The sequence below is a fragment of the Sphaerodactylus townsendi genome, linkage group LG05, assembly GCF_021028975.2.
Source record: "Sphaerodactylus townsendi isolate TG3544 linkage group LG05, MPM_Stown_v2.3, whole genome shotgun sequence".
In the NCBI taxonomy this organism is placed as follows: Eukaryota; Metazoa; Chordata; class Lepidosauria; order Squamata; family Sphaerodactylidae; genus Sphaerodactylus; species Sphaerodactylus townsendi.
Window position 1 is genome coordinate 47,886,004 of NC_059429.1, and position 16,241 is coordinate 47,902,244.

General features: G+C 39.1%; 1 protein-coding gene across 1 annotated transcript; it reads left to right on the forward strand.

Annotated features, from left to right (window-relative positions):
- The first annotated feature begins 323 nt into the window (after nt 1–323).
- LOC125433342 (vitellogenin-2-like) lies at nt 324–12,434 on the forward strand. Its single transcript, XM_048497845.1, has 15 exons — nt 324–372; nt 463–569; nt 1,088–1,248; nt 1,384–1,582; nt 2,659–2,712; nt 4,863–5,075; nt 5,175–5,317; nt 5,695–5,836; nt 6,253–6,361; nt 6,953–7,139; nt 8,457–8,542; nt 9,336–9,427; nt 10,536–10,689; nt 11,172–11,333; nt 12,279–12,434. The coding sequence occupies exons 1-15, from the start codon at nt 324–326 to the stop codon at nt 12,416–12,418; spliced, it is 1,998 nt and encodes a 665-aa protein (XP_048353802.1). The 3' UTR covers nt 12,419–12,434.
- Nucleotides 12,435–16,241: the final 3,807 nt, after the last annotated feature.

The following is a 16,241-nucleotide window of genomic DNA, read 5'->3' on the forward strand; positions in this document are numbered from 1 at the left end:
GTTTTAATCATTCTTGTCAGTGTCACCATTTCATGCACCATAGATCTTGGAAGTATTTATTTATCAAGCCCATCAAATGAATCTTAGGGCCTCTAGGCAATTTGAAGCCTGTCATGTTTAGCTTATTCCATTTGGAGTAATTCCAAGTAATGATAAACGCATATTAATTGCAGAAAAAGATAGTTTCTGAGAAGAGGTTCAAGAAAGCTGAAATGCCAATAACAGAACAGTCAAATGCTGAAGTGATGTACAAGATGCCAAATATGGATTTGAGGTTGCGTGCCGGCTTGAAAACAAGAAACAAGGCATTTTTAACAGAAGTAATGAAAAGGATAACTGGAGAACATGAATTTACAGTGGATATTGTACCAGGTATTATATGTGAATCAAATGTTCAATTTGTATTCTTAGGAGTATGCATGAAATCATGCTCATTTTCTAATGTATATACATGAATTTTAGGCTCATCGTGTGCTGAAGCTCAGATGGTAGAGTTGGAGGTGGTTCTAGGTCCCAACAAAACACAGCAGCTGCTAGGCCATGCTGAAATGGCCCTCAAACTTCAAAAGGTATATAAAAAACACTGAACTTAGAAAATAAGATCATGCCTTTTGCTTCAATTGAATGTTTTTATAGGTCTGGGCCATCCATTAGGTGTTCCAGGAATCCTTCACCTAGAGATAACATTTCTGTTCAAATGGATAGGAACCTTTATTTTGTCTAAGTTATTCCCCATAGCATCTGTAGTAGCCACATATTGTTCAAAACTATGTTAAATACAGCCGCTGTAGTCATTTTGTTTCCTTGGGAAGAAAAGAAAAAGGTCAAGTTCAATGTCATTAAAGTAATCTTTATTTTTAAAACCAAAGTACTTCTCAATTGTCATGTATCACCCTTTTCTTTATGCTTAATAATGCAGCAGGCTCAAAGAGAAACTCAGAAGAAGGCACCATCTGTCATGAAACAAAAGCTCCGTCCTGGTGTGTTTCCATCTTCCTCCTCCTCCTCCTCCTCCTCCTCTGGCTCTTCCTCCTCTTCCTCCTCAAGCTCTTCCTCCTCTTCCGCTTCTCCCTCTGCTAATGTGAAGAAAAACAAAAGGAGAGAAGAAAGCAGCAGCAGTAGCAGCCGTGATGATAGCAGTGACAGCAGCAGCCGCAGCAAGAGTGACAGCTCCAGCAGCTCCAGCAGCTCCAGCAGCTCCAGCAGCAAGAGGAAGGGACGACGTGTGGGCAAAGACAGACATGCCAGGTCTAGCAGCAGCAGTAGCAGCAGCAGCAGCAGCAGCAGCAGCAGCAGAAGCAGTAGCAGCAGCAGCAGCAGCAGCAGCAGCAACAGGAAGAAGTCTGGAAATCAGCATGCAACAAAACACACTTCCCGGGGCAGGGACAGTTCTTCCATACGCAGCAGTAGCCAGAGCAGCAGCAGCGACCAGAGTGGCAGCAGCAGCCGTGACCAGAGCAATGAGCGGAGCAGCAGCCGCAGCAGCAGCAGCAGCAGCCGCAGCAGCCGTGACCGCAAGAGCCAGAGCGGCAGTTCCAGTAGTGAAAGTGATAGCAGTGTGAAGAGCAGAAAATCCAGATGGGTAACAAGGCTGTCATTGTCTCAACTTCAAGATATTGTTTGGGATGGGTGGCAGGAAAAGGGATTAATACCCAAAGCTCAGCAAACCAGTTTTGGCTGAGTGGGGTGAAAAGCAGATCTCCTCACCTGGAGCAGGTTAGGATGAGAGCCGCGCAAGAGCGTGCAGTTATTTTCCTGTTAGATAACTGTGTATCACATGGGTGTTCTAGAACCCACAACAATCCTTCAGCTGATCTCCTTGAGAGCAACTCCATCCACTGGTCAGATAAGCTGGGGCCGTGGTGCTTGGAGTACCTATTGGCTCTCTCAACTACACTGGAAAGCGTGGTTTATTGTGCCACAAAAGAAAATGCCAGCACCAGTTCTTGGGATTGGGATGCCAAGCTGTGGTCCTTAAATCACTTATGCCAGCATGAGAAATTAATGGAACTGCTCGAGATGAAGGTTGAGTCTATGTAACACGAAGTCAGAAGAGTAGGAGGCAGCTGCAAACACATACAAATAAGTACAAGGTTACATGGGATGTTATACCCACCATATTCTTTCTTTTGGACTGTAAACACCTATGGTGAGTCCACTAATCTTCTGGTCTGCTATTTGAACCTGCAGGTATTCTTGTCATCTAAAAAGTGCTTAATGTGGGATGTGCTGAATCAATACACTAACCACCTGAGACACTATCTGTCAGGAAGAGTCCCTGGCGCCACTAATCAGTTACCTTGAAAGGCTGCAATAGATAGTTTCCTTGAAGCAGAATGGTCTGAAGTCTTTCCATGTAGAATGTATTTTATTATAGGCTTAGATCAGGGAGCTATTTTTTCTAGTCAATTATCTAACAAAAAAGTTTAGATGTTGGCTCTCTTAATGCCAAAATGTCCGGACAGTACTTTCAAGAGACCAACATTCAGGAGTGTTGGCACTTTTGTTCATGCTATTTCCCAATTAATATCATCCATTTATCATAGTGTTCATTTTTCGCCTTATTTTTTAGCTTGGCCATTGAAAGCTATTGCAAAAAGCTGGGTTTTTTTTCCCTTTAGAAAGCTCTTTAACTTTCTGCTTTTCTTTTTTTCCAAGCAGCACCAGGAAAAGTCTGTCGAGGGCCGCTTCATCCCATGGGCTAATATGAAGGTAAGATGTTTCAGCCAGTTTATCAGGTGCTAGAACAGAAGACGGAGTGGACACAATAAAATGTTGTCAAAGATGAACATAATATTATTAGTATTTTAAAACATTTCTTCATCCATTGCAATGTGATAAAGGGGGTACATTTCAGTTGGTTTGCTCACAGCAACAAATAGTTGATAAAAGCAGTTAATACATTTTAAACATTGGGTCCTACAAATGACAAGTGGAAGGTGCTCATGGAAACAGACCCCAGCAGCCTGCTAAGACTTCCCAAAAGCCTTGAGGGGATTTGTAGAGATGTGATAGATTCACCACAAATTTTTACCCCGGAAATGGCTGATGATAAGTATGAGAATCATATCTGATGAAGAATGATCGAAAATGGCACAGAACGCATACACAGAACGCATGCAGACGGGTTTGTAGGATTCTCTTATAGACTTTTTGGAAAATGGAAAGACTTTGTCTCTTTAAGGATATTGGGGATAGATTCTCAACCTGAAAAAATTGAACAACTATTTTGTAAATATTTTATTGCACTTTATTCACGGTTATGTTATGCACTTTGGTTCAAATAAAGAGCGGTTGATGCAAAAAAAATGTGATGTCACAAGCTTTCTGGTGCAAGCATTGCTGATTATACCCAAAATGGCATAAAAAGTAAGCATAATTTAGGGGATTGAAGATTTTTACGAGAACGTACATTGTAAATCAAAGGGACTGCAGAACATACCGCTTATAGGAATAAACAAGGAATATAAAGAACCAAATGAAATCTGAATGTAGCATGAGAGGAAAATAAAACAAATTCAAACAGATCTCTACTTTTTTTAATGTCCACTGCAACTCAGTTGGCATTCATTTTAATCTAATTACAAAAAAATTAAAAAAATATTAAACAAGGAATTTTAACGTATATGTTTTAAATGTTTTATGTTTGACAATTTGGATGTATTGTACTTAATGAAAAATTACAAATATTTTTAAAAAGAGCAGCTATAAGTTGCATGGCTGGGCGCTACTTATTTAAATGTGTAGGAGAACCTTATGAATAATAAATGGCTCCATACCATAGGCTGCAAGGAAAACTGCCTTGTTCATAGTATGCAAGACACTGTTTACATTGCTCTTTATAATTCTGCAGATTGTTTTAAATCTGGAGGATGTGCTTTCATTTTCGCAGAAAGCAGAACTGCATGAAACAGCTAGAGGCAGGCGTGGAAGCAGCAGTAGCAGCAGCAGCAGCAGCAGCAGCAGCAGCAGTAACACCCGCAGCAGCAGTAACACCCGCAGTGACAGTGACAGCAGCCGAACCCGTAGCAGCAGAAGCAGCTCATCTTCCTCCAGTTCTAGCTCTAGCAGCTCTTCAGAAGTGAGTCTCTATATATGCTTAGTTTGTCAGATGACAACATTGATGGGACTTTGTGGGTCTACTATAGGTAGAATAAACAGAAAACCGTAGTAGAATTAATAATTAGACTTTATTTGTACATGTTTTCATTTACTTATTTATCTTTGGACTCAATAAGACAATCCAGGCAGTTTACAGTAAAATATAGACGAGACACATCCCATATTTAAAAGTTGCAAAATAATTAGCAATGATTACTGATATTAAAATATAAAAGCAGAAAGAATAAATAGGCAAATCTCCAAAGTTCTGTTGAATTAAATAGTTTCAAATGCCTTTCTTAAGATTTCAAACTACCCAGTGAGTGCAATCTCCAGAATGGTTGTTGAACAAAGCAAGCTCTTATGTATTGTCCTGGGCTAAGGGGGCAAAGGAATATGGAGAAGGACTTCATGTCAGGGCCTGAGTACAGAGGCTGATTTTGAGAGCTAGGATGGTGTAGTAGTTAAAGTATCAGGACAGGACCTCAGCCATGAAGCTCACCAAGTGACTTTGGGCCAGTTACTCTTTCTCAAACCAACCTACCTTGCAGAACGGTTTCTGTGGAATACTGGCAGAAGTTGTGTGTTAAGCACTGAAAGGATTGACCTTCTTTACATCTGAAAAAGCTTTCGTCAAGAAATTCCTCTATTGAAAAGTTTTAAAGCTACAGACACCTATTTTAAAACTGAAATTAGTTTCAATTCTGTAGTTATTTTAATTAGAGTCACAATCTAAAATAATTTTTCCTTGTTAATTTTAGCCCAGTTTATTGGCAGAGCACAGACATCCAGCAATGCTTGTTGTTTACCGTGTCCTCTACACAAATGGTGCTCAAGAAGGCGTCCTACTTATGGGGTATGAAGACTTTGACTCTGCTAGGCCCAAGATACAAATAGTTACATCAAACATCTCAAAACCAAGCAAACCAACAGCCTTCTTGGAAGCTGCACTTTTGGGCCCTCACAAAGGAATGGTGAGTTTATTCAAACCCCATCTGTCATCAGAGAGCATTCAGTCCAAAAGCGAATGATACACTTCACCAAACTTGTCAATATCCTGCTCTTTCCCTCAGGCTGTTCTGAAATTTGGCCAGAACTGCAAGCAATATGAGATTAAAGCAGCCATTGAGACTGGCTTGTTTGCCCATCATCCAGCTTTGCAGATGACGTTTAACTACGCCCGAGTTCCTTCAAGCCTGAAAAAGATTGCAGACTAGTGAGTAAATATATACATTTAATTATTTATGATGTAGCTGATAGTGTATGTCAGTAAAACCATAAAAGATTATACTTGATCTTTTTGCACCTATGATTGGAAGCACTATGTTCAGTCTTAGTGGTTTCTTCCTGCGCCTGCTGCCAGTTCTCTGACAAACCTCTGAGGGCAATTAGATAACTAGAAGGGACTGGGAGCTAGATGTTAAATCCACCCTCTCCTCTCTCGGCAGATGTGCAGGCTGGACACAAAAACCAAATTATTTTACCTTGTGCTTAAGAACTAATTTGAGATAACAGCTTGTTTAAGCTCATGCAGCATGGTTTTCCTATAATTTTTGAGACTACAGCCAGTCTTTTGTATTTTTTTTCCTCCAGTGTTGCTTATTCAGTTTTCCCAGAAATGGTTGTCAGGCTTGGCCTCTCTCCAAAAGAACAGAGAAACTCCCCTGGCCAGATCAAGATGATTACAGTTGCAAGTCCTCCAGAAAATTACAATGTAATTCTTAAAACACCACATGTAAGTTATTTTGGTATTACGTCCACAGTGACAGATTTGAAAGTACAAAGTCAAATGCATATCACAGTTCTGCTTCCCTAACTTTTTTTCACCCCTCAGTTTGCTTTTCCAAAAATGTGAAAGGATGCTGGTGTATATTAATGTATCAGTTAATTTCAAAGGTGTTTAATGATATTTTTTGCTGCTAATGTCTGACATAGATCACAGTGCAATTTGGCCAGTATTATTTAATTGACCAATAGTGCAAGCTGGTAGAACACAGATGAAGTAGAAAACTGTGCATAATGAAGAGTCTGAACACTGCTTGCACAAAGTGTGGGTTTGGCTTGAGTTATATCCTTATGTCCGTCTGAAATGCAAACAGAAAATAGTGTTGAAAGAACACTGACTGTACTTAATGTTATATTCCTTTACAGACAAGCACCACTATTTCAGATGTCACATTGCCATTGTCATGGTCTGAAGGTAGAGTTGACTCAGCCACACATCGAAACTTGCTGGATTTTATCCTTAATAATCACAGAGGTCAGTGGTTTACCAGCTCAATATGATTTAACCTTTAAAAACTGTGTTCTCTCCATTTATATGATATATGCATATATATATTTATCTATAATATATATATTTATTTATCTTACATTTATATGCATATATGTATGTATATGTATAAATTATCTAGGAAATGTATTTCCTCAAGTATTCCAGTGTTTTTCACAATGTCATGTTACTATGAGTTTTTTTTAATGTATGCTTCAAGACCCAATTTTAAAATGTTTCTTTTTCTTAACTGCAATAATATGTCCAAAGTGTTCCTTGAAATCTTATGATGCCATGACACTAATATGTTATTTGAGAAGTTTATTTTAAAATCTGGTTTACCACCAAACATAAAGCCCACCAGTTAATTTTATCTTTCCTGAAAGAATGAATTGCAAATATTCAAACGACTAACACAAAAATTGACTATAAAATGTGCACAGTTAAGTTCTGAATCCATGAATATTAAATTATATTCCTTAAATTAAATATTCCTTTACGTTCATTAGTTCTAAGGTCAATCAAACCACGAAACGCTTTTACAAATGCACACACTCACATTTCTTTCCCTGTTGTTAGGTATTTGTTCAATATATCGTAACAATCTTACAACCTTCGCTGGAGCTGAAATCCAAACCCTACAGGTTCCAAACTGTCCTCTGATCTTGGCTAAGAATCGTTATCAGCATAAGCAGTTCTCTGTGATGATGACTCAGCGATCCAGCGATGACATCACAAAAGTTCTTATATTTGAAAGTCATGACCAGTAAGTGCAGCTAATTTTTGTACATCAGTACAACAATCCAATTCAATAAAAGAGTGTGAAGACAAGTTTCAGCCACTTAAGGCAAAGACTGTAAGATGTAAAAAAGATTCCTATATTTCTAGCATTTTGCAGAATATGTTAAATAGAACTGGTCAGGACTGTATTTGCAAAGAGTGAATAGGGATGTATTAAAACTGCATTGCACACACATGTTAAAGAACAATGAAACAAACACAATGAAAACTAAACCCTAACCCTAATTTTCCAATAAGAAAACTGAATTTCACAGTTAGAAGATGCTGAACCACACAGTGTAGCTCATTCAGTAAACAACATGGATAAAGGGAAGGAAGAAAAAGTGCCTAACAATTTCACAGGCAATTAAAATTAAAACTGTATTACCTTTGTAGAAATTGTCCTTCTACATAAATCTGTTTTATTGCATTGTTCATGGTATGCACCCATACTATGTTCATTGCATTGTCTTTTATATGTCTAATCTGCCTTGAGTTTCAATGAGAAAAGTGGACAACAAATGCTGTCGATAAATAGATAAGAAAACCCACACATATTGATCATACCAAATGATTTTAGTAGTAATAGTGTTCTCATGTCTGCATGTACATCCAGTCAGGTCAAGCCATCTATTATGATGTAGTTGTTACTTTCTTTGATCTGTGCATGTTTCTTCATTTTAGAGTGCATCTTAACATAATCAAACACTTATATGGCTTTCTAGAACATTTTTTTCCAATATTTTTTTTAAAAAAACACTGGACTGTGCAGGAGAATGATTTGACTTGAGCCCTTTGATCTGTCTAACTGAGCAATCTCACTAAGTAATCCGTAGCAGCACAGAAAACCAAATGAAGCCTTAGGTTTGAATCCTGAGTCTTGCTTTTGCCCTTCTTCATCTGTTGTGAGACACTGCTGTGCTGCCCAGAGTTATACTTTGGCACTGGGTGCAGCTCCTTGAAAGATGTTGGCCTTGTGTAAAGTGATAGTTTTAGTGCAGGAGAAATGCACAGTGTAGTGGAGGAATGCCACCCAAGTGCTGCACAAGTGAGGTATAGCACTGAACCCAACAAGAGTCTTTCCTCCAATGGAAGATTCCTTACCCCTGGACCCAGTCCACTCTAAGTGCCATCTAATAACAGTCTGACTGTTTGGTCTCTTTCTGGCAAGCAGAATAACACTTGGATAAGTGTGATAATAGTCATGGACAACAATTATAGCAGAATGTATTGAAATTCTTATCCAAAAATTGCAGCTTGTGACCACAACAGATTAACTTCTTTTTTGCTTTATCTTTATCAGAGAAATTAAATTGACTGTTAAGAATGAAAAGTTCCAAGTAGAAATCGATCGTGTTCCAGTTCCTCTTCCAGTCCACCTCAAACGTGGTATGTAAAAGGACATGGCTGTTACCTTTCAATTCAGAGGCTGCTTCCAGGGGGGGGGGGGAGGGCAGTAAAATATGCATCTGCTGTGGAAGCAACAGAGTTAATACAGGCAGAAACAGGGCCTGTATGCCCTGACCCCTGCCACTTGCTGCAGCGCCCCCCTCCTTTTCTTTTGTAACAGTGGCAAAGAAGCACTGATATCATGACAATTGTTCTGGGGCCCGTAACAACCTGACACTGCCCATTCTCACCTTACAAGCTGAGACACGGTTTGGTTGTGAAACAAAAAAGTTAAAAGGGCTAAAAGGAGGGCAGGGGATCACAGGGCTTAACTCTGCAATTTTGAAGGCTGAGCTTTGCTGGACTTCCTGTACTGTAGTAACTGCAGGTCAAACAACTACATGGGCACTCTACCTGCAGTCACCCCATACTCTTCCCTTGAGCCAGATCAAAGGATTTTTTCCTTGGTCTGGTTCAAAGAAGAAAACCCCAGAGGGCCTGTTGTGCAGACACTCTCCAAAACAGAAGAGGCATCCTGCTGTCCATATAGGGGGAAATCCCTGTGTGGAATCAGCTGTGGATTGAACAATAAATGAGCAGAATTGATGGAAGACCCAAAAATAAAAATCAGCATTGATATAGAAGAGAGCTTGCATTTAAAACATTGTACTGTCATCTGCTTCCTGAGGACTAAAAAATGATACCTAAAATGTTTTCACAAATCTAGACAAATCTTGTCTGTTCCCCCCTCTTTTCAGTCAGATTTTCATTTTGATGTTTGTTCATTTTACAGATTTCTCCATTACAGTCACAGAGAAGAAAGGTCAACTTTTACTCACCATTGATGATAAATTAAAGTGTTACTATGATGGACAGAATATCACGGTATTTTTCTCTCCACAATAAATGTTTCCAAGATTGCAAAATGATTTGCAAATTAGAAGGCAAATCTGCATGCCTATCAACATCAATCACCAGCTCTAACTAATAATGATAAATGATCTGACAATTCGCTGAAATTTTTTGCTCATTAAAATCAACTGCACTTGTCTGGAGTTCAGATACTATTTTTTTTGCAAGGCTGAAGCATCTTGCTGTAATGTTTCAGTCAGCATTGAGTAGCATCTGCTTTCATGAGCTGCTCTTTATAAACCCCAAAACCACACAGTGAGGATGAAAATTTTTCCCTTTTACTGAGGGCTCCAGTGTTTGGTTTGGCACTGAGCGCACAGCATATGGACGGATCCAAGTTGTGCAGCCTGGCCCCTTGGGGAGATCAGAGCACAGACTCCCAGCTGTTTGTGGGTGTTCTGATCAATCTCTCTCTCTCCCTCCCTCCCTCCTTGCTCAGGAAGCCTCTTGCTGCGTCTCTACTGGGTCTTGGGGAGAAACTTCTGTGGAGGTGCCAGGCATCAGCCTTCCTTGCCCCGATATCAAGAAACCTCTCACCACAACCATTTTGAGATCCAGCAAGAGACTCCCAAGTAGGGGAAAGGATCAGATTGTAGACTACTCTTCAACTTTTTGCCACTGGGACCCATCAAGGAGTTTCAGGACAGATCAGAGTACCAAGGGATACAACAAGAACTTAGAGAGTAGGGCTGCAGAATGCTGCCTGTCATTCTGCAAATGTAAGAAATGTCTTCATTGGATTGTAGGAGCTTACAAACACCTGTCATGCGATAAGTAAATTTTTCCTAGGGAGTTGCAAACCTACACATTTTTCTGGGCAAAGCTTTGCAATGCAATGACTTTGTTGTGTGTGACAGAGAGAACAGCTAAAAGGCAGTGTTCTGTTGCACGTGCCTCCAATAGTTGCGTGGAATATAATGAAGCCATATGCCATCAGAGACAGCCCACTTAGCTTCAGTCAAAATCCTCATTTGATTTGTCTACCCCTGGTTTGGCAGAATGAGCTCATGATCTTACAAGGTATTTTCCATTGTTACCCTAAGCTAAATACCAAACTAGTTTTGTTTTTCTTTTCATGAAGATTGAAGCTGACCCAACAATGGCAGGACAATTACAGGGGATATGTGGACGATTTGATGGTGAAAAGGACTTCCGGACACCAAGTGGATACATAGCTAAAAATGCATTGAGCTTTGTTCAGTCTTGGGTACACACTGAGGGACCCTGTGAGGAAGGTAAACAGATTCTGATCACTTGTTTTTGAGTTTTCCCCTGCTTAATTAACCAGCATCCAGATAGACATTCTATAAGCGTTAGTAAATAATTAGGGATGAACCTCAATACATTTTGTATTGCTGACAGGAAACAGTACTATGATGGTTTCTGCACAGCACACTAATAACGTGTGTAACATATTAATGAATCCAGTTTCCCCTGTTTGCCTTTGCACTGGAAATTTCACCCCTCCAGGAAGTGATTGCAAACAGTCCAGGCTCCTTTGGTTTCTCCAAAAAGGTTTCTAGTTTAGCAGTTTCTGGAAAACTCAGGTTGAGGGAAACATAACAGGCTGAACCCATTTTGATGAAGAGCCCTGTGCAAAATTCTTCCTCAAAATGGGATAAATAGCTTACTCAGCCTGTTATATTTGGGTTGTGCGGGAACCACCTTTGTGAAAACCTCCAGGTCCTTCAGCGGGTATTTGTTCATCTTGTTCCAGACTGCAACCTGCAGCACTCATTCGTGAAACTTGAAGATACCATCGAGTACCTGGGTCAACAGTCAGAGTGTTACTCTGTTCAGCCTGTGCTGAGATGTCGTAAGAATTGCGCAGCAACTTCTACCACTCCCATTTCTGTCGCTCTGCATTGTCTGCCAGCTGGTAAGTCAATGTAAAATCTACTTTGGGTTACCTACAATAACTTATTCTAGTAATCTTGAACATAGAACATAGAATGAGCCTTACATGTGATCAGATAATCAAGGAAGTGTTCTCCTGTGCCAGCGTTTTGCAGGTCCCCAGCTTTTGGAAGGTTTTTTTAGGTTGAGAGGATGAGCTCAAAGGGCGTGTTCATATTGCTTCATTAGTGTGTTTGAGCACCAACTAACTTCACTGACAAACAAGTGCTTCATTTGTCGTGAACGCTCCAGCACACGTAAACACATTTGAAGGGGTTTTTTTAACACTTTCCAAATTGAAAATTTGTTACATTGATCAGAATCCTTAAGTGATGGGTGTGTATATGCAACATCTGCATTAATGATTTGTTACAATAGAGTTTAGTGGGATGACTGTGATTTTTCACCATCTCCCAATGGTACATAATCATTACACTTAAAAAAAAATGCTCAAAGCAGGGTTGGTTCTATTTAGCAGGCAGATAGCCAGTGATTGATGGGTTTCCCAAATCATATGGGAAACCAATGGATTTGTATTACCTGAGCAAAAAGAGTAAAATATCTGCACTTTGCATCCAAACTTCACCCAGAACCTCAAAGCAATCTTATACTTCTTCCTAAGGCACTACAAATCTCATTTTTCTTGTTTTTAACTGCAATGCAACAGAACGTTTTTAGTGCACCACTACCTTAAGCAGCCACCCTACATACATTAATTTGTTACTATTAGATCTAAGCACATTGACAGTCCAATTCTAAGTATTCTTACTCAGAAATCCAACTGCGTATGTTTAGAATTCCAGCTTGAATTGGACATGCGTCCTGCTGAAACTGCTCTGTATAATACATTTCAGTTGAAGATATAAAGAACACTCTTTCAGCTTTCAGGTTTTTCATTCTTTTAATTTCTTCATTCCTTTGTCTACAGGTTCCACAACAAACTTACTTGAAACACAGATGAGACTTGACTTGAAGTCCGAAGACCTGGAGTATTTGATTGAAGTTCACAGGTCATGCTCTTGTGAACATCAACGATGTGCCTCATCAGATTCTGACCCAGAAAATTAGAAACCTGTAGCATTGTGTGCTGTCAACAAATGTTAATTTAAGTATTTTAAAAGTCTTACTAAATCTTTTTGAAGAAAACTGATCTTGTAAAGAAAGTCAAACATATCCTTGGAGAAACAAGGTTAAATATTAATGAAATTTGTGATTTCCTAATAAACACGCATTCAAAAAGAAAAAAATGGCTTTTTATTTCATTATATATGCCTACAGGTGAACTGTTGCATTTGTGTAATTAGATACTTTCAAACCACACCAAGAAATGAGGCATGAAGGATTGTACTTTCTTATGGGTAACATTTGTAACTGAGAAGAAATTACAGAATTCATGGGAGCTAATTCAGTGGGAATAAAGTCAGCGCCCAAACCCACCTACCCAAAGTTATCTTGTCTCCACCACAGTGTAATTGTGTCATGTGTTTTGTTCTTCATTCATTCTTCTTGCCATGAAGATAAGCAGGATTATTGACAGCTTCCCCGACCCACACCTCTTCCCAGACAATATTCTTGATTTTCTTGGAAACTTCAAAATGGGCAATAAAATATGGGTTTCATCCCACCAGGTGAAAAGGGAAATAGCAGGTCCCCCTTTGCCACCAAAATTGTTATGTGAGTATCTTGGGACATGCAAGGATAAAAGGCTTGTGCAACAGAAGGAATAGTTAGAGCAAGAATTGGTGAAATGTAGGGAAAAGCTTGCTAGACCTAACCCTATATTTGTCTGAATCCTGCTAAATTAAAACAAAAATAACTCACCCTATCAACAAAAATTTTAAAACCCATTAAAATATCTTTTGTATTATTAATGAACTAGTGTGATTTTGTAAAAAATCATTTTATATTCATTTTCTTGGTACTTTGGGATGGAAAAGTATCTAAAGAACCAATGTTACTACTGGTTTTAATGAACTAGGAATATTTGTCTGCCAGCACAATCCATTTGAGAAGCACAGGAAAGCTTCAAAGTATATCTAAAGGCTTAAAACACAATAATTAGAATTAACTCTGAAAACAGTACATTTATGAAGAGCCATGTAGAAAGCCCTTTTGAGGTCTGTGGTCTAAATACTAGCATTTAGCTCTAGGTTCACTGAGAGTATAGCTCTAAACCAGGGAGCTACTCTTTGGATAGTTGTCTGTGGAGGTATCACAACCATATTTCATCACACAAACTGATCTCCTCATTCCTAGCCAGGCTTCACAATAGAATTATTCACCACTATCTAGCTAAAATGGATCCACAACTAAAGCTTTCATGAGTGTTAGAAAAATTCCACGCAAAATCTAAAATTCAAAATTCTCAAAATTCCACACAAAATCTGAAAGACAATGTAACATTTCCATATGGACCACAACTTTTAAAGCTAGAAAACAGTTTATATTTTCCTTACATTGGCAAACTTTTATTGATACCTTGATTAAAATTTGGCAGGACTACCAGAGCCTATACTCAGTTTATGAGCCAGCTGTTGGATATTCATGAGTGATCAGTCCTCACAAAGGTGGCATGAGTGGCATAAGCAGCAGGAATTTGTGGTGCTTCAGCCATGACTTTGCTCATAAACTCTGTTTAGAGCAGAGACAATGAAGAAGAAGAGTTTGGATTTATTGAAGTTATAAATTTAACTGTTTCTTTGTTTGAGCAGACACGACACCACCACCACCATGAGACAGCAGATAGGTATCAAGATGTAACCAAACGTACAGTAATGTAGATGTGTAACATGAAATAAAGGATTTCTTATTTTATCTCCACGTAACCCTCCCTTTATGGTTAGTAAACTCATATATAAAAAGCAAAAATCAAATGAAAAGAAACTGCTCAGGTCGGCTATAACTGAAGAGGTTTCTCAGTATCAATAATACATATGCAATGGGGCTTGTTATAAAATCTTTTAATAACATTCCCTAACTATTACCACGCAATGGAGATTCCACTTGGGCTAAAAGATTAGGTTGCATCAGGAGATACCATTTACAGTTTCCTGAATTAATTACAATTACAGAGTATATGTGAGAGCTTTTTCCACACTGGTTTTGTATTAATGAGCAGCTAGCAGAAACATTTGATATATTATCTCAGTTTACCACAAATGCTCAGAGATAAGGTGCTGAAATACAAATGGAATGATCTAATAAGCTTCTCATCAGAACAGCAATTATCATGTAATAACAACCCCCTCCCTTTTTGACCATATGAAAAAGGTCCCAATAAAAACTCTCTGTGTTTCAGGTCTTTCCAGTGACCCAGCTGCAGGGTAGGGAACACTGGTGGAATGGTTTCTCTGTTAAATGCTTCCCTCACCATGCAGCTTTCAAGGCACAGGAGGACCCTTCAAACTGTATTCCTCACTCTGGTGGTAGCATTGGGTTGGATCCAGATAGCTTTCTCTCGCAATTAAAGATCCCCCCTTTCCAGTTGCCACCTCCAGGTGGGGTACTGGCTATCTCCCAGAATTACAAGTGATCTCCAGATAACACAAACCTGCTCCATTGCAGTAAATGGCTGCTTTGGAGGGTGAACTCTATGGCATTACATCTCACTGAAGCCCTTCTGCTTCCCAACCCCAACCTTCCCAGCCCCCACGCCAATCTCCAAGAATTTCTCAGACATGCCAATCCCCTTCCCCCCACCTCCCTTGGCTTTTTTCCATGTGGGTCCCAAGATCTCTAGCATATCTTTTTGGGTGATCCTCCCATTTTCATCATTGTAAAACTTGTTGGATCCAGCCTATTGCTTATTAGTTCAATTTTTCAGTTGGCAAATATAACAGATTGCTCAAGCAATATCAGCAGTTAATTGAATAACATTAAGTACATGCTCTGTTTCCAGGATCTCCATGGATGTACCCAGCAGAGGCAATAATGAAAATATTGTGTTATCTTTGAAGGCAATGGGGAATGCAGGACAGTCAGGAAGTATTAAGTTTGCCAAGAGGTTCCTGCCATTATTTTTGTTGTTGTTGTTGTTGTTGTTGTTATTACTTTCTCAACAAGAATCCACATGAATGCAATAATGGCCCTGAAGAAAATAGCCACGAAGATGCTATAAAAGTGAAGTCATTCTTAAATAAATGTATAGAACATTCAAGTATCATATGCAATCCAAGAAAGAAACACAGAGCGTGCATATTTACATACGGCACTGTGTGATATTATTAACTGACCGGAGCCATCCACCCAATTAACTCCCAAATATGTGCCTTTTACTGTAGTCTTTCTGATTTGTTTTTGTACTCTTAAAGATTCATTTTACATATCAGCTGGTCTTTATTATTTACTGTTGCAATGCATTTTGATAAACTCATAGGTGACTGCAGGGGATCGTGTATGAAATTATTACAGTGCTCACCCTGGCAAAGAAAGGCTTGAACTCCGAATTGCATTCTGAGTATCAAGCTGATTGTTCCATTGCACTTGGCAAAAGACTTTGAGAAGAACCTATACATGTCCAGCAGAGAGTAGTGGAGGATTTTTGTGATTAATTTTTATGGTAAAACTCTCTGCAGGCATAATGTAAAATATACACCCTACAAAAGATAGAATAAAGATGATTCTTATTACTTGTGTGTTCCTGTTGCTATGACTTTTTTCCTGTTCTGCATATGTTTTGCTCTCTCTAGTGATTGATTTAATATTACATCACTTTATGTCTGCCATAAAAACCTACAATTTAAATCTGCAGGGAGATTTAAAGCCTACAGTTTAAATCTGCTGGGGGCGGGGGTGGCAAAACACATGCATAACAAAGCACACACCCCATCCCCAAAGTGACAGGAACACACAAGAGAAGAAAATGGGAATGCAGAAAGGCCCGCTATCTTAA

Coding starts and splice junctions, on each gene's coding strand:
- LOC125433342 (XM_048497845.1), top strand. CDS start 324: ATGAAAAGGATAACTGGAGAACATGAATTTACAGTGGATATTGTACCA. Junction 373..462: donor TACAGTGGATATTGTACCAG/GTATTATATGTG, acceptor CATGAATTTTAG/GCTCATCGTGTGCTGAAGCT. Junction 570..1,087: donor TGGCCCTCAAACTTCAAAAG/GTATATAAAAAA, acceptor GCTAATGTGAAG/AAAAACAAAAGGAGAGAAGA.